Source organism: Saimiri boliviensis, chromosome 2, assembly GCF_048565385.1.
Source record: "Saimiri boliviensis isolate mSaiBol1 chromosome 2, mSaiBol1.pri, whole genome shotgun sequence".
In the NCBI taxonomy this organism is placed as follows: Eukaryota; Metazoa; Chordata; class Mammalia; order Primates; family Cebidae; genus Saimiri; species Saimiri boliviensis.
Window position 1 is genome coordinate 29,671,895 of NC_133450.1, and position 18,948 is coordinate 29,690,842.

At 44.3% G+C, this 18,948-nt stretch overlaps 1 protein-coding gene across 6 annotated transcripts in view; it reads right to left on the reverse strand.

The window, feature by feature from the left end:
* Positions 1–18,948, reverse strand: part of BBOF1 (basal body orientation factor 1) — a 53,070-nt gene that overhangs the window by 19,660 nt on the left and 14,462 nt on the right. For 3 of the 6 annotated variants that reach the window (XM_039468907.2, XM_074392991.1, XM_074392987.1), the window contains 3 exons: positions 18,268–18,411; positions 7,495–7,575; positions 528–598 (listed from right to left, as the gene is read on the reverse strand). In XM_039468907.2, the coding sequence (XP_039324841.2) occupies positions 528–598; positions 7,495–7,575; positions 18,268–18,411 (296 nt within the window). The remainder of the gene's footprint in view (positions 1–527; positions 599–7,494; positions 7,576–18,267; positions 18,412–18,948) is intronic. The other 3 variants (XM_074392989.1, XM_074392988.1, XM_074392990.1) reach the window with 3 other exon arrangements.

Consider the following 18,948-nt stretch of genomic DNA (forward strand, 5'->3'; position numbering starts at 1 on the left):
AGTTCTTTCCACCACACCATCCTGCCACAGAAAGAGTGGAGGAAAAAGTGGGGGGAGTACACGAAAAGAAAGGAACAGTGAGGGAGAGTAGACCAGAAAATTTGAAGCAAGCAAGCCAGGACATCGAGGGGAAGATAAGAAGGTAAGAAGAAGGCCAGGCGCGGTGGCTCAAGCCTGTAATCCCAGCACTTTGGGAGGCCGAGGCGGGTGGATCACGAGGTCGAGAGATCGAGACCATCCCGGTCAACATAGTGAAATCCCGTCTCTACTAAAAATACAAAAAAGTAGCTGGGCATGGTGGCGCGTGCCTGTAATCCCAGCTACTCAGGAGGCTGAGGCAGGAGAATTGCCTGAACCTAGGAGGCGGAGGTTGCGGTGAGCCGAGATCGCGCCATTGCACTCCAGCCTGGGTAACAAGAGCGAAACTCTGTCTCAAAAAAAAAAAAAAAAAAGAAGGTAAGAAGAAAAGAGACCAGCAAAGAGGTAAGAGAGCTATCAGAGTCAGAAAAGAGGCAGCATTCTCTTACACAATAGCCTCATGGTGGGCTCTCTCTGCCAGCATTACTATCTTCTTTTCAGCCTCTTGTTCTAGTCGGTGCTAAAAAAGAAAATGGGCTGCTTAAAAGTTATGCCTCTAACAGCAAATTTTACTCATCAAAAAGTATTTATTTTAGAATGTCAAATAAAAAACTCCTGTCCCCATGACCCGAAAGAAGAACTCCAAGCACTGGTGGAGGAGCCAACACAGGAACCTTAGGGTACCCCTCCACTTCCCCATTTAAGGAAGCAATATGACATATAAATAGGGGAGAAAATTCACTATGGGAAAGCAGAGCTGGGAGGAATTTCTGCTGAATGCATTGAAATGAGAGTCCTTCGTTTATTCATTCAGGAATGGAAGCCCTCAGGACTAGGCTGTTCACAGTAGCTTCTCCCTCTACTCAACCCTAATCTTAATCTCTTTTTTACCTGGTATAGAAAATAAAAATTAGAAGTGCTTGGTCAGTTTAAAAAATACTATGAGCAAACTGGCCAAGCACAGTGGCTCATGCCTGTAATCCCAGCACTTCAAGAGGCCAAGGCGGGTGGATCACCTGAGGTCAGGCGTTCAAGACCAGCCTGACCAACATGGAAAAACCCCGTCTCTATTAAAAATACAAAATTAGCTGGGCATAGTGGTGACTAATTTTGGCCTGTAATCCCAGCTACTTGGGAGGCTGAGGCAAGAGAATTGCTTGAACCCGGGAGGCAGAGGTTGCAGTGAGCCGAGATCATGCCACTACACTCCAGCTTGGGCAATAAGAGTGAAACTCCATCTCAAAAAAATTAATAAAAAATTAGAGAATACTTGATCTTGGGCTTCAGGGTGAAAAAAGAAAAAGAAAAATAAATAAGAGAATACTATGAGTATTAATAATTACCAGATTGTTTTAGATACTGAAATTCTGTGGTGAACAAAACAGACAAGGTCCCTAATATATTCTAAGGTGAAATCTAAACAATAAGCAATAATTATCATGTTTTGAGCATTTACTATGTGCCAAGAACACTTCTAAGAATGTTACATATATCATTTATTTCTCACAGCAACCCTGTTATATAGATACTACTATTATACCCAAAAGCAGGGACTGAGGAAACAGAAAAAGAGAGGTTGGCCAGGCCTGCTGGCTCAGGTTTGGAATCCTAGCACTTTGGGAGGCCAAGGTGGGACAACTAGATACCAGGAGTTCGAGCCCAGCTGAACAACATAGGGAGACTCCATCTCTAAAAAATATTTATTTATTTATTTATTTATTTATTTATTTTTTGAGATGGGGTCTCGGTCTCTCACCCAGGCTGGAGTACAATGGCACGATCTTGGCTCACTGCAACCTCCACCTCCCAGGTTCAAACAATTCTTTCACCTCAGCCTCTCAAGTAGCTGGGATTATAGGCACCCACCATCATATCCAGCAAATTTTTGTATTTTTGTAGAGACAAGTTTTCACCATGTTGGCCAGGCTGGTCTTGAAATCCTGACCTCAGGTGATCCACTCACCTTGGCTTCCCAAAGTGCTGGGATTGCAGGCATGAGCCACAGTGCCTGGCCTTTTTTTTTTTTTTTTTTTTTTGACAGAGTCTCACTCTGTTGCCAGGCTGGAGTGCAGTGGTACGATCTCGGCTCACTGCAACCTCCACCTCCCAGGTTCAAGTGATTCTCCTGCCTCAGCCTCCCGAGTAGCTGGGACTACAGGCTGGCACCACCACACCCAGCTAATTTTTGTATTTTCAGTAGAGACGGGGTTTCACCATGTTGACCAGGATGGTCTTGATCTATTGACCTCGTGATCCACCTGCTTCAGCCTCCCAAAGTGCTAGGATTACAGGCGTGAGCCACCACACCAGGCCAAAAAAAATTTTTTTTAATTAGGCATGACAGTGCAAGCCTGTGATCCACTACTCAGGAGACTTAAGGCAGGAGGACTGTGTGAGACTAGGAGGTAGAGGCTGCAGTGAGCCATGATTGTGCCACTGCATTCCAGCCTGGGTAACCCTGTCTTTAAAAAAAGAGAGAGAGAAGAGGTTATTGACTTGCCCAAAGTCACAAAGCTAGTAAATGGCAGAGCAGGGATTTACATGCAGGCCATCTGATGCTATACAGTGCCCTAACAAGTAAACAAACAAAAAGAATTAATAAGGCCAGGCACAGTGGCTCACGCCTGTAATCCCAGCACTCTGGGAAGCTGAGGTGGGTGGATCACCCGAGGTCAGGAGTTCGAGACCAGACTGGCCAACATGGTAAAACCCTGTCTGCAAAAAAAATTTTTTTTTTGAGACGGAGTTTCGCTCTTGTTACCCAGGCTGGAGTGCAATGGCATGATCTCGGCTCACCGCAACCTCCGCCTCCTGGGTTCAAGCAATTCTCCTGCCTCAGCCTCCTGAGTAGCTGGGACTACAGGCGTGCACCACCATGCCCGGCTAATTTTTGTATTTTTAGTAGAGACGGGGTTTCACCTTGCTAACCAAGATGGTCTTGATCTCTTGACCTCGTGATCCACCAGCCTTGGCCTCCCAAAGTGCTGGGATTATAGGCGTGAGCCACTGCGCCCGGCCCAAAAAATTTCTTTTAATTGAAAGAATTAATAGACTGTGATAAATGCTATCAATAAAATAAACGGGGCAATAAGACAGTAACTAGAGGAGGTCATTTTGTTATTTATTTATTTATTTATTTATTCACTGAGACAGAATCTCACTCTGTCACCCAGGCTGGAGTGCAGTGGCATTATCTCTGCTCACTGCAACCTCTGCCTCCTAGGTTCAGGCAATTCTCATGTCTCAGCCTCCCAAGTAGCTGGGAATACAGGTGTGTACCACCATGACCAGCTAACTTTTATATTTTTAGTAGAGATGGGGCTTCACTATGTTGGCCGGGCTTGTCTCGAACTCCTGACCTCAAGTGATCCACTGGCCTCGGCCTCCCACAGTGCTAGGATTACAGGCATAAGCTACTGCACCCAGCCTCATTTTAGATTAGAGTTTAGGAAATCTCTCTCTAAAGAAATGGTATTTGAGCTCTAAATAAGAATGATCCAGAGCTGGAAGAATGGCATTCCAGAAAGAGGAAACAGCAATATAAAAATATGGACGTAGAGGCTGGGCACGATGGCTCACGCCTGTAATCTCAGTACTTTGGGAGGCCAAGGCGGGTGGATTACCTGAGATCAGGAGTTCGAGACTAGCCTGGCCAACATGGTCAAACCATCTCTACTAAAAAACATAAAATTAGCCAGGCATAGTGGCATGCACCTGTAATCCCAGCTACTTTGGGAGAGTGAAACAGGAGAATTGCTTGAACCTGGGAGGTGGAGGTTGCAGTGAGCCAAGATCATGCCATTGCCTTCCAGCCTGAGCGACAGAGTGAGACTTTGTCTTTAAAAACAAAAACAAACAAACAAAATATATATATACACATATACATATATATATATATATATATATACACACACACTCATATATATACACACACATATTAGGAGGACAGGGCTTTGTGATTCAAAGTAGAGAAAGAAATAAATTGGAAAATTAAACCAAACACCAATGACCTGGAAGATCCTTTATATGGCTGTGTGGGGCATGCCGAGGTAAGAAGTAAATAAACAGGCCTATTGGAAAGCCCAATGCCATGAAACAGCAGCACTAGGGCTCAAACCAGCATAGGAGAAATATCCATGAAGTATATACCTAACTTGGGGAGGCAGACCCTGCTGTGGATGTCCAAACCAACATTCATTCCCATCCTTCGTTTTCCTTCCCAGCTTCTATTAGTGGCTGGGAAAACAAAACACTCGTCTGTGTGTGTGTGTGTGTGTGTGTGTGTGTGTGTGTGAAAAAAAAAGAGAAAGGGTGACTTGCTCTGTCGCCCAGGCTGGAGTACAGTGGCACAATCATGGCTCACTGCAGCCCTGAATTCCTGGGCTCATGCAATCCTTGAGCCTCAGTCTCCAGAGTAGACGGAAGGACAGCATGTGCCACCCAGCATTCTTTTTTTTTTTTTTTTTTTCTGAGACGAAGTCTCGCTCTGTCACCAGGCTGGAGTGCAGTGGCACAATCTTGGCTCACTGCAACCTCTGCCTCCCAGGATCAAGTGATTCTCCTGCCTCAGCCTCCCAAGTAGCTGGGACAACAGGTGCACACCACCACACCTAGGTAATTTTTGTATTTTTAGTAGAGACAGGGTTTCACCATGTTGGCCAGGATGGTCTTGATCTCTTGACCTTGTCATCCACCTGCCTCAGCCTCCCAAAGTTCTGGGATTACAGGTGTGTGCCACCATGCCCGCCACCCAGCATTCTTTATAACATGGTTCTGGTCAGTGAGATTTAAGAGGAAATGTGCTAAGAGCTTCTGGGAAAGTTGTTATGGCTTCCAGATAAAAGGGACAGACACAGCTGGAGCTTCCCTTCTTGTCTTTAACACAAAATTTCAAACTGCAGTAATTACCTTGTAACGATGAGGGAAAGGCCAGCAGCCACCTACTCTCATACATAAAAATCCTATTTACATAAGCACTGTTGTTGGGGTATTCTGTAAACTGACCAACTGTTTCTAATCTTCATTTTCTACACCCAGTAGAAAAGAGATCAAGATTAGGGCAGAATAGGAGAAGCTCATGAAAACAGCCTATTCCTGAAGGCTTCCATTCCTGATAGTGCCAGGAAAGGCCTCAGAGGGAAAGCACCAGGGTGCTGCTCTTGCCCCATTTCCTCCAGGTTTTTCCAAACACAAACTGGAAACCTAGAGTCACTTTCTATAGCAATTCCTTTTGTCTAAATCTCATAGAGGCAGCACATGGTGGCACATGCCTATAACCCCAACACTTTAGGAGGCCAAGACGGAAGGATTGCTGGAGCCCAGGAGTTTCAGACCAGCAACACAGTGAGATCCCATTTTGGATTGTTTCTGTTTTCGTTGTTGTTGTTTTTGTTGTTATTTGAGACTGAGTCTCACTTTGTTGCCTAGGATGGAGCACAGTGGAGCGGTCTTGGCTCACTGCAACTGCTGCCTCCCAAGTTCAAGGAATTCTCCTGCCTCAGCCTCCTGAGTAGGTGGATTACAGGTGCACACCACCATGCCCAGCTAATTTTTGTATTTTTAGTAGCAATGCGGTTTCACCATGTTGGCCAGGCTGGTCTTAAACTCCTGGCCTCAAGTGATCCGCCCACCTTGGCCTTCGAAAGTGCTGGGATTACAGGCATGAGCCACCATGCCTGGCTCAGCCAGACCCCATTTCTACAAAAGATAAAAATTAGCCAGGTATGTTGATACATGTCCGTAGCCCCAACTACTCAGGAGACTGAGGTACGAGGATTGCTTGAGCCCAGGAGGTGGGGGTCAAGGCTACAGTGAGCTGTGACTGCGCCACTGCACTCCAACCTGGGTGACACAGAGCAAGACCCTGTCTCAAATAAACAAACAAGCAAAACCTCATTTGCCCACCCTCAAGTGCCTACCCTCCTACCAATTTCTGAAAGACTATTTAATTCTTCCCTAAGAATAAAAAAAATTAAAGATTAAAATAAAGAATAACCATGAGGCCTCTGAAAGGATTCTGTAGAAGTGTTCCAATGTACTTCCCACAATTTGGAGAATTAACTTCAGAAACACATAAAAGATGGACGCTATGTTGTGCTAAGGAACATCTTTTTTTTTTTTTTTTTAAGATGGAGTCTCGGCAGGGCACGGTGGCTCTCGCCTGTAATCTCAGCACTTTGGGAGTCCGAGGCAGGTGGATCACGAGGTCAAGAGATCGAGACCGCCGGGCGCGGTGGCTCAAGCCTGTAATCCCAGCACTTTGGGAGGCCGAGGCGGGTGGATCACGAGGTCGAGAGATCAAGACCATCCTGGTCAACATGGTGAAACCCCGTCTCTACTAACAATACAAAAAATTAGCTGGGTATGGTGGCACGTGCCTGTAATCCCAGCTACTCAGGAGGCTGAGGCAGGAGAATTGCCTGAACCCAGGAGGCAGAGGTTGCGGTGAGCCGAAATCGCGCCATTGCACTCCAGCCTGGGTAACAAGAGCGAAACTCCGTCTCAAAAAAAAAAAAAAAAAAAAAAAAAAAAAAGAGATCGAGACCATCCTGGTCAACATGGTGAAACCCCGTCTCTACTAAAAATACAAAAAATCAGCTGGGCATGGTGGTGCGTGCCTGTAATCCCAGCTACTCAGGAGGCTGGGGCAGGAGAATTGCCTGAACCGAGGAGGCAGAGGTTGCGGTGAGCCGAGGTTGTGGTGAGCCGAGATCGCGCCATTGCACTCCAGCCTGGGTAACAAGAGTGAAACTCTGACTCAAAAAAAAAAAAAAAAAAAAAAAGATGGGAGTCTCACTCTACCACCTAGGATGGAGTGCAGTGGTGCAATCTTGCCTCACTGCAACCTCTGCCTCCTGGGTTCAAGCAATTCACCTGCCCCAGCCTCCTAAATAGCTGGGACTATAGGCACGTGCCATCACACCCAGGTAATTTTTGTATTTTTGTAGAGATAGGGTCAGGCTGGTCTCCATTACCTCTGGTAATCCACCCACCTCGGCCTCCCTAAGTGCTGGGATTACAGGCATGAGCCACCACGCCTGACCGAAGTAATATTTTTGATTAACATCTTCAGCTCAGCTTGACTAAGGAAACATTTTTGCACACATACCAGAGTGATTTCTCTACTCCCATCTTCCTTATATAATGGAGTACATGTAGCTTTAGTCTCATCAGGGGAATATCAAGCTGAGGCAGACATGTCCCAAAGCCTTCAGAAGAGGACAAGAATCTCTGAATAGGAGAGTAGATATTGAGATTTCTAGGTTTCATTTTCCTTGATTTTAATGAGCTATAACAACAATCTTCTAATCTTCCAATAAGATACCAAATGGAAGGCTGATGTCTCAGAATGCATGTGAATACACTTACGTTGTTCTAGTAAACAAAACATTTTAAATTAGCCCTAATAATCTGTACCTTTTCTTCAAAAAATCTGCTTTCCAGTCTTCTAAGAGTCTCCTGATGTATCCGCTCTGTGTTTCTTAAATTCTCCTTTAGCTAAAATTAAAATAATAAACAAACAAAAATAGTTAATAAAAAACCGGCCGGGCGTGGTGGCTCAAGCCTGTAATCCCAGCAATTTGGGAAGCCGAGGCGGGTGGATCACGAGGTCAAGAGATTGAGACCATCCTGGTCAACATGGTGAAACCCTGTCTCTACTAAAAATACTAAAAATTAGCTGGGCATGGTGGCGCATGCCTGTAATCCCAGCTACTCAGGAGGCTGAGGCAGGAGAATTGCCTGAACCCAGGAGGCGGAGGTTGCGGTGAGCCGAGATCGCGCCATTGCACTCCAGCCTGGGCAACAAGAGCGAAACTCCGTCTCAAAAAAAAAAAAAAAAAAAAGTGGGGTTCATTGGGCATATTCTCAGTAAATTATCAATAAGGAAACATTTTCTGTGATATATTACCTCTTAATCCTAAACACACAGAAAAATTCTGTGGTCCTGCCTCTGAGTACCAAATTTCCCTCAATCTTCTACAGATTGATAACATTAGTACAGCGGTCCCCCCAGTATGTACAGTTTCACTTTTTGCAGTTTCAGATAACTGCCATCAATGATAGTTCAAAAATAAGAGGCTAAGCATGGTGGCTCACACCTGTAATCCCAGCACTTTGGGATGCCAAGATAGGCAGATTGCTTAAAGGAGTTTCAGACCAGCCTGGGAAATATGGCCAAATCCTGTCTCTACAAAAAATACAAAAAATAGCTCAGTGTGGTGGTGCACACCTGTAGCTCCAGTACTCCAGAACTGAGGCTGAGGTGGGAGGATCACTTCAGCCCAGGAGGAGGAGACTGAAGTGAGCCCAGATTGCTCTAGCCTGGGCATCAGAGTGAGACCAGTCTCAATAATAATAATAATAATAATAATAATAATAATAATAAAGATGTTTTGAGAGGGAGTGAGGGATGAACACAACATAAACAAGATTTTCAAAATTAATATCAACATACAAGTTTATAGAAATATCTACTATCCCATTGTATGTGGAGATGGATTTTTCATCCACCATTAGACTCCCTCAAAAATCTATAAATTTATTGAGTAAATTTCATCTAGCTATAGATTAAAAAAAAGAAGAAGAAGAAAAGAAAAAACCCCAGAGTGAGACTCCATCTCACACACACACACAAGAAAACCTTTGAATCACCCTAGAACCTGGAAGCCCCCTCCCTGCTTTGAGTTGTCCCGCCTTTCCCAATAAACCAATGTTCATCTTAAAAAAAAAATAAAGGCCGGGCGCGGTGGCTCAAGCCTGTAATCCCAGCACTTTGGGAGGCCGAGGCGGGTGGATCACGAGGTCGAGAGATCGAGACCATCCTGGTCAACATGGTGAAACCCCGTCCCTACTAAAGATACAAAAAATTAGCTGGGCATGGTGGCGCATGCCTGTAATCCCAGCTACTCAGGAGGCTGAGGCAGGAGAATTGCCTGAACCCAGGAGGCGGAGGTTGCAGTGAGCCGAGATCGCACCATTGCACTCCAGCCTGGGTAACAAGAGCGAAACTCCGTCTCAAAAAAAATAAATAAACAAAAAAAGAAAAAAGAAAAAAACCCCAAAAATCTATAAATTAATGAAGCTTTCAAAAGATAAGTAGGCAGCACACATCACAAACCTTTAAAAACTCCTGTCTATTAACCCATAAAATTTAGGTTATCCTAAAAACTAAAGACATAGGCTGGGTGCAGTGGCTCATGCCTATAATCCCAGCACTTTGGGAGGCCAAGGCCAGTGGATCACCTGAGGTCAGGAGTTCAAGACCAGCCTGACCAACATGATGAAACCCCATCTCTACTAAATACAAAAAAAATTAGCCAGGTGTGGTGGCACATGCCTGTAATCCCAGCTGCTTGGGAGGCTGAGACAGGAGAATTGCTTGAACCCAGGAGGCAGAAGCTGCAGTAAACTGAGATTGCACCATTGCACTCCAGCCTGGGCAACAAGAGTGAAACTCCATCTCAAAAAACAGAAACAAAACTAAGATACAGAAAAATATTTCATTTCTTAGATGTTCCCCACTGTTTATAATAGTAAAAAATGAGGAAAAAGTCCAAATGTTAGAGCAAGAAACCAATAAATAAATTAAGATATAGCTACCCTGGCTGGGCACAGTGGCTCACACCTGTAATCCTAGCACTTTGGGAGGCGAAGGCAGGTCAATCACCTGAGGTCCGGAGTTTGAGACCAGCCTGACCAACATGGTAAAACCCCATCTCTACTAAAAATACAAAATGTGCTGCGCATGGTGGCACATGCCTGTAATCCCCGCTACTCGGGAGGCTGAAGCAGGAGAACTGCTTGAACCCAGGAGGCAGAGGATGCAGTGAGCTGAAAGTACGCCATTGCACTCCAGCCTGAACAAGAGCAAAACTCCGTCTAAAAAAAAAAAAAAAAATTCAATAGATGCATGGAATTCCACTGAATAGCTATATCTTTTTTTTTGTTTGTTTGTTTTCTGGGAGACAGAGTCTCACTCTGTTTCCAAGCTGGAGTGCAGTGGCACAATCTTGGCTCACTTCAATCTCCGCCTCCTAGGTTCAAGCAATTCTTCTGCTTCAGCCTCCTGAGTAGCTGGGACTACAGGCGTATCCACCACAGCCAGCCAATTTTTCCATTTTTAGTAGAGACAGGGTTTCACCATGTTAGTCAGGCTGGTCTTGAACTCTAACCACAGGTGATCTCCATGCCTTGACCTCCCAAAGTGCTGGGATTACAGGCGTGAGCCATTGTGCCTGGCTTACTGAAAAAATGTTATAGAAAATATTTATATGGCAGAAAAATGTTACAAGATATAAAGTGAAAAATAAGGTAAACAATTTGTATCATGACTTCACTTTTGTAAAAATAACATCACTATTTTTAGATGTTTCTACAGTAGAGGAAAAAAGAAATTGTACAGTGGTTACATAGTGTAATTGTAAGCCATGGAGTATTTTTATTATCTAATTTTATCAGCCAAGCTAAATTTGTTGGAGTATTAACACTTTGTTGAAAGAAGACTAAAACTATTTAAAACATAATAACTGCAATCTAATAATCTATACAATATATGCTGCTTCTGTTATTCAGGTATATATAAATCATTTTTTTCTTTTTCTGTTCTTTTTTCAGACACAGGGTCTAGCTCTGTTGCCCAGGCTGGAGTGCAGTGGTACAATATTGGCTAACTGTAACCTCTGCGTCCCAGGCTCAAGGCGTCCTGCCATTTCAGCCTCCAGAAGAGCTAGGATTAGAGGCATGTACAACCAGGCCCAGATAATTTTTATATTTTTTGTAGAGATGGAAACTCCATGTTGCCTAGGCTGGTCTGAACTCCTGGGTTCAAGTGAAACACCCACCTCTGCCTCTCAGAAGTGCTGTTATTACAGGTATTAGCCACTGTGTACAGCCAGAAATAATTTTTTTTTTGAAATAGGGTTTCACCATCTTGGCCAGGCTGGTCTCAAACTCCTGACCTCAGGTGATCCACCCACCTCAGCCTCCCAAAGTGCTGGGATTACAGGCATGAGCCACCGCACCCAGCCACAGAAATAATTTTTTCTTTAAAATATATGCCTTGAAGACCTTTTGAGAATCTCAATTTAATTAGCTCTCTTTGTAATTTGTATAATGAATTCTATAAACACAGTATAATTTTCTATCTTTTTCTTTTCTTTTTTTTGAGATGGAATTTTGCTCTTGTTACCCAGGCTGGAGTGCAATGGCGCAATCTCGGCTCACCACAACCTCCGCCTCCTGGGTTCAGGCAATTCTCCTGTCTCAGCCTCCTGAGTAGTTGGGATTACAGGCACGCGCCACCATGCCCAGCTGATTTTTTGTATCTTTAGTAGGGACGGGGTTTCACCATGTTGACCAGGATGGTCTCGATCTCTTGACCTCGTGATCCACCCGCCTCGGCCTCCCAAAGTGCTGGGATTACAGGCTTGAGCCATCGCACCCGGCAACACAGTATAATTTTCTTCCCTAATGTATACCTCCCAATTTAAAATTCATGGGTCCCTGGCCGGGCGCGGTGGCTCAAGCCTGTCATCCCAGCACTTTGGGAGGCCGAGGCGGGTGGATCACGAGGTCGAGAGATCGAGACCATCCTGGTCAACATGGTGAAACCCGTTTCTACTAAAAATACAAAAAATTAGCTGGGCATGGTGGCGCGTGCCTGTAATCCCAGCTACTCAGGAGGCTGAGGCAAGAGAATTGCCTGAACCCAGGAGGCAGAGGTTGCGGTGAGCCGAGATCGCGCCACTGCACTCCAGCCTGGGTAACAAGAGTGAAACTGTCTCAAAAAAGAAAAAAAGAAAGAAAAAAAAAAAAAAGGGGGGGTCTGAAATATATTTCTCCACTAGGTGGCAACACTGTTCTTTAAAAAAATTACATCATGGCCTACTTGAATATGCACAACTAGTTTTTAATTCATTTTGATTCAGAATGTACATCTATATATAGGCTATTTTAAGAGTTTGTGAAAAGTTAATTATGTTGATTCAATCTGCGGCATTTTCATATAAAACACAACTTGTATTCCTTCTAGAAAAGTTGACATTCTGGCCGGGTGCGGTGGCTCAAGCCTGTAATCCCAGCACTTTGGGAGGCCGAGGAGGGCGATCACAAGGTCAAGAGATCAAGACCATCCTGGTCAACATGGTGAAACCCTGTCTCTACTAAAAATACAAAAAATTAGCTGGGCATGGTGGCGCATGCCTGTAATCCCAGCTACTCAGGAGGCTGAGGCGGGAGAACTGCCTGAACCCAGGGGGCGGAGGTTGCGGTGAGCCGAGATCGCGCCATTGCACTCCAGCCTGGGTAACAAGAGCGAAACTCCGTCTCAAAAAAAAAAAAAAAAAAAAAGGTTGACATTCTTTCAATTATGTTTTTAACAAAAAGATTTGCTCGGCATTTAACAAAGATTGATTCAACATTACCGTGTATCTTATTTTTCAATGAATACAAAGGATAACTCTGTTCATGCCTCAAATGAGTGCAATCTATTAGGGGAGATAAGATAAATGATAAATCAATGTAATATCAAGACAATATCTTTAGGCACATAAAAGGACAGGAAAAAAAAGACAGAATGGGGCTAAGTGGTATAAAAGAGAGAGAAAATGCTATGGAAACATACAGAAAATTATTAATTTTTTTTTTTTTTTTTTTTTTTTTTGAGACGGAGTTTCACTCTTGTTACCCAGGCTGGAGTGCAATGGCGCGATCTCGGCTCACCGCAACCTCCGCCCCCTGGGTTCAGGCAATTCTCCTGCCTCAGCCTCCTGAGTAGCTGGGATTACAGGCACGCGCCACCATGCCCAGCTAATTTTTTGTATTTTTAGTAGAGACGGGGTTTCACCATGTTGACCAGGATGGTCTCGATCTCTCGACCTTGTGATCCACCCACCTCGGCCTCCCAAAGTGCTGGGATTACAGGCTTTAGCCACCGCGCCCGGCGAAAATTATTACTTTTAAACCGGACTCTAGGGGAAGGTCTCATGGAGAACATGAATTTTAGCTGAGTCTTTGAAAGACAGGTGGCTAGGCATGGTGGCTCATGCCTATAAGCCTAGCACTTTCAGAGGCCCAGGTGGACAGACTGGCAACAGCGAAATCCCACCTCAAAAAAAAAAAAAATACAAAAATTAGCCCGGTGTGGTGTGCATGCCTGTAGTACTACCTACTCAGGCAGGTGAAATGAGAGAATCACTTTAGTCCAGGGAAGTAGAGGCTGCAGTGAGCCATGACTGCACCACTATACTCCAGTCTGAGTGACAAAGTGAGACTCCTGTCTCAAAAAAAAAAAAAAAAGATAATATTTTAATGGGCAAAGATCTATCAGGACTATATTCCAGATAAAAGAAACAATGTCAACAATGTAACAAAGAGACAAGATTTCAGGGATTAATGAATACCCAATTTGAGTAAATTAAAGGAATTGTGGAGGTAGGTAGATATGTAGTTAAAGGAGATAATAATGTTCCCAGGTAAGTACAGGGTCTTGACTTTCACACTAAGGTGTGGCAACAATATTCTGTTTACAGTAGAGAAACACTAAAGACAACTTTTTTTTCTTTTTTTTGAGACAGTCTAACTCTGTCACCCAGGTTGGAGTGCAGTGGCATGATCTTGGCTCACTGTAACCTCCGCCTCCTAGGTTCAAGCGATTCTCCTGCCTCAGCCTCTGGAATAGCAGGGACTATAGGCACATGCCACCATGCCTGACTAATTTTTGTTTTTTTTTTTTTTTTTTTTGAGACGGAGTTTCGCCCTTGTTACCCAGGCTGGAGTGCAATGGCGCGATCTCGGCTCACCGCAACCTCCGCCTCCTGGGTTCAGGCAATTCTCCTGCCTCAGCCTCCTGAGTAGCTGGGATTACAGGCACGTGCCACCACGCCCAGCTAATTTTTTGCACTTTTAGTAGAGACGGGGTTTCACCATGTTGACCAGGATGGTCTCGATCTCTTGACCTCGTGATCCACCCGCCTCGGCCTCCCAAAGTGCTGGGATTACAGGCTTGAGCCACCGCGCCCGGCAATTTTTGTATTTTTTAATAGAGCCAGGGTTTAGCCATGCTGGACATGCTGGTCTCGAACTCCTGACTTCAGGTGATCCACCTACCTCAGCCTCCCAAAATGCTGGGATTACAGGTGTGAGCCACTGTGCCCAGTCTAAACACAACTCTTGAAAGACGTGACCAGAACTGTGATATTTTAGGCTGGGTGTGGTGGCTCATGCCTGTAATCCCAGTACTTTGGGAGGCTAAGGTGGGTGGATCATCTGAAGCCAGGAGTTCCAGACTAGCCTGGTCAACATGGTGAAACCCCTTCTCTACTAAAAATATGAAAAATTAGTCTAGCATGGTGGCGTGTGCCTGTAGTCCCTGCTACTTGGAAGGCTGAGGCACCAGAATCGCTTGAACCCAGGAGGTGAAGGTAGCAGTGAGCTGAGATTGCATCACTGCACTCCAGCGTGGATGACAGAGCAAGACTCTACCTCAAAAAAACAAAACAAAACAAAACAAAAACAACTGTGGGCCAGGCGCAGTGGCTCATGTCTGTAATCCCAGCACCTTGGGAGGGCAAGGCGGGCAGATCGTGAAGTCAGGAGTTCAAGACCAGCCTGACCAATATGGTAAAACCCCGTTTCTACTAAAAATACAAAAATTAGCCAGGCATGGTGGTGTGCACCTATAGTTCCAGTGACTCGGAAGGCTGAGGCAGGAGAATCTCTTGAACCTGGGAGGCGGAGGCTGCAGTGAGCCAAGATCGCACTATTAAACTGGCGACAGAGCAAGACTCCATCTCAAAAAACAAACAAACAAACAAAAAAAACCTGTCATTTTTTTAAAGTATTCCTGTAGCTGCATATACACTGAACTATAGTGGTATGGTAGTTTTAAAATATGTCTACAAGTTCTTTGACACTCCTCCCTTCAAATGAAGGAAACTAATTCCCCACTCCTAGGAATGTGCACCAGACTTGAGGATTCACTTTTAGCTATTAATAATAAAATGTGGTGGAAATAATGCTATGTGACTTCAAAGCCTAGGTCATGAAAAAGACAGCTTCTGTCTACATCTCATTTAAATTATTCACTCTGGGTGAAGTCATCCTCCACGTCATGAGAACATACAAGCAGCTTATAAAATGGCCCACATGGGTCAAGCGTGGTGGCTCACGCCTATAATCCAAGCACTTTGGGAGGCTGAGGCAGGCAGATCACCTGAGGTCAGGAGTTTGAGACCAGCCTGACCAAAATGAAACAAAACCCTCACTGTACTGGAAAAAAAAAAAAATTAGCTGGGCATAGTGGTGCACGTCTGTAATCCCAGCTACTTGGGAGGCTCAGGCAGCGAGAATCACCTGAACCCAGGAAGTGGAGGTTGCAGTGAGTTGAGATAATGCCACTGCACTCCAGCCTGGGCAACTGTGTAAGACTCCATCTCAAAAAACAAAACAAAACAAAAAACCCATGTGAGGAGAGGTCTCCCACTAATCACCAGCATCAACTTCACAGGCTCTTGAGTGTGCCTCCTTGGAAGCAGATCCTGAAGCTCCAGTCAAGCCTTAAGATAGATGACTGTAGCCCATGTTATGCTAAAGCATCTCCCACATAGAAATCAGCAAATGCTACAAATCCATACTTCTTTTTTACAGAGAGCTGCACACCACTTCATATAATTTTTACCATGTGACATTTTATGCACTTTACATATATTAACTCATTTAATTCTATAACAATTCTATGAAATAGTAACTCTTACTTTGTTTTACTTTATTTTTGAGACATGGTCTCGCTCTGTCACCTAGGGTGGAGTGCAGAAGTGCAATCAAGGCACACTACAGCCTCAATCTCCTGGGCTCAAGTGATCCTCCCACTTTTGCCTCCCAAGTTGCTGGGACTACAGGTACGAGCCACCGTGCCTGGCTAATTAAAAAAAATTTTTTTGGCCAGGTGCAGTGGTTCATGCTTGTAATCCCAGCACTTTGGGAGGCTGAGGCGGGCAGATCACAAGGTCAGCAGTTCGAGACCAGCCTGGCCAACACAGTGAAACCCTGTCTCTACTAAAAATACAAAAATTGGTGGGGCGTGGTGGCATGTGCCAGATACTTGGTAGGCTGAGGCAGAAGAACTGCTTGAACCCAGGAGGTGGAGGTCTCAAAAAAACAAAAAAAAAAATTTTTTGTTGTAGAGGTGGGATCTCACTATGTTAGTACCTGGGCTGGTCTTGAACTCCTGGCCTCAAGAGATTCTCCAGCCTTGGTCTCAAAAGTGCTGGGATTACAGGCATGAGCCACTATGCCTGGCTGAGATATTAACTCTTACTATCCCATTTTACAGATGAGAAAACCAAGGTATAAAAAAGTTAAGTAACTTGCCTATAGTCACAAAGCTGATTTCAGCTATCTGTTCCTGGAACTCACCTGTGCCATTTATTGAATTATCAATAATGTAATAAAACTATATTCTAAGCCAAGGAAAATAAGAGAAACTTTCTGAAAGTACTTAGTGTTTCTCATCCCCTGACCCCTAATATAGAGCCTTCTAAATTTCTCTAAAACTAGGCCGGGCATGGTGGCTCCTGCCTGTAATCCAAGCACTTTGGAGGCCAAGGTAGGCAGATCACCTGAGGTCGGGAGTTCAAGACCAGCCTGACCAACACGGTGAAACCTCATCTTTAAAAATAAATAAATAAATAAATAAATAAATAAATTTCTCTAAAACTATCCTTCATTAGCCTAAATATTTTTCTTTGGAAATCTGCTACTTTTGGCTGGGTGCGGTGGCTCACACCTGTAATCCCAGCAACTTTGAGAGGCCGAGGTGGGTGGATCATGAGGCCAGGAGATCGAGACCATCCTGGTCAACATGGTGAAATCTTGTCTCTACTAAAAATACAAAAATTGGCCGGGCGCGGTGGCTCACGCCTGTAATCCCAGCACTTTGGGAGGCCGAGGCAGGTGGATCACGAGGTCAAGAAATCGAGACCATCCTGGTCAACATGGTAAAACCCCGTCTCTACTAAAAATACAAAAAATTAGCTGGGCATGGTGGCACGTGCCTGTAATCCAAGCTACTCAGGAGGCTGAGGCAAGAGAATTGCCTGAACCCGGGAGGCGGAGGTTGTGGTGAGCCGAGATGGCGCCATTGCACTCCAGCCTGGGTAACAAGAGCGAAACTCTGTCTCAAAAAAAAAAAAAAAAATACAAAAATTAGCTGGATGTGGTGGTGCATGCCTGTAATCCCAGCTACTCAGGAGGCTGAGGCAGGGGAATCGCTTGAACCATGGAGTCGGAGGTTGCAGTGAGCCAAGATCATGCCACTGTACTTCAGCCTGGGTTACAAAGCAAGACTCCATCTCAAAAAATGAAATAAATAAGGCCAGGCGCGGTGGCTCAAGCCTGTAATCCCAGCACTTTGGGAGGCCGAGGCGGGCGGATCACGAGATCAAGAGATCGAGACCATCCTGGTTAACATGGTGAAACCCCATCTCTACTAAAAATATAAAAATTAGCTGGGCATGGTGGCGTGTGCCTGTAATCCCAGCTACTCAGGAGGCTGAGGCAGGAGAATTGCCTAAACCCAGGAGGCGCAGGTTGCAGTGAGCCGAGATCGCGCCACTGCACTCCAGCCTGGGTAACAAGAGGGAAACTCCGTCTCAAATAAATAAATAAATAAATAAATAAATAAATTAAATTAAATTAAATAATAAAATTAAATAAAATAAAAAAGAAGTATGCTACTTTTTCCCTGATATTTTCTAAGAACTTGTAGTTTGTTTCTTACTAAATTCAATCCGAAGGGTTACCTGTTGATAAACACAGGAGGATGCATCAGCTGAGATTTGGTGAGTTTCCAAAGCAATCAATGATTAGAAAGAAAAGTCAAAAGTCAAGACCTTTGACAGCCATTCCTACCCTGATACATCTCATCTTTTTCTCTTAAATAATTTCTAAAATGTCAAAGTTCTTTGCTGTCTCACAGGAGTAAATGTTTGTGAATGCTTCTGTAGGCATTAAGTAGTTGATTCTAATTTCTTTTTTTTTTTTTAATAAAGATAGGGTTTCACCATGTTGGTCAGACTGGTCTTGAACTCCCGATCTCAGGTGATCCGCCCGCCTTGGCCTCCAAAGGGCTTGGATTACAGGTGTGAGCCACCATGCCCGGCTCTTTTTTTTTTTTTAAGGAATAAAACTTACATCATCTAACTCTCTCTCCACTTGGATTTTTCTCTTCTGGAATTGTCTTACTGTTTTCAGCTCTGTGTGAATCATGCCAATTTCTTTGGCTTTCTGATGGAACTGTCCCTCTAGTTCATTGATTTGCCTGGTATACTTTTGTTCCTGTATTCAAAAAAGAGGTAAACAAGTTAGGAGAAAGAACAGAAGTCCCACAGAGTTGTTTCATTTAAAGCCTTAATCCATTTGCATATCTTCTTTGAAGTAATACCTGCTACTGGCCAGGCATGGTGGTTCACCCCTGTAATCCCAGCACTTTGGGAGGCTGAGGTGGGTGGATCATGAGCTGAAGAGATCGAGACAATCCTGGACAACATGGTGAAACCCATCTCTACTAAAAATACAAAAATTAGCTGGGCATAGTGGCATGTGCCTGTAATCCCATCTACTCAGAAGGCTGAGGCAGGAGAATAGCTTGAACTCGGAAGGTGGATATTGAAGTAAGCTGAGATTGCAACACTGGACTCCAGCCTGGGCAACAGAGCAAGATTCTATCTCAAAAGAAAACATTTTGGAAAAGTTTCTATATAAGCTCATTGTATAGAAAGGAAAAAAATTCAGATGTTTATTAAAAAGGGATATGAGAAGACTAAACATACCTTTTATCTCTAATATAAATAACATCCCAAACCAAGTTAAAAT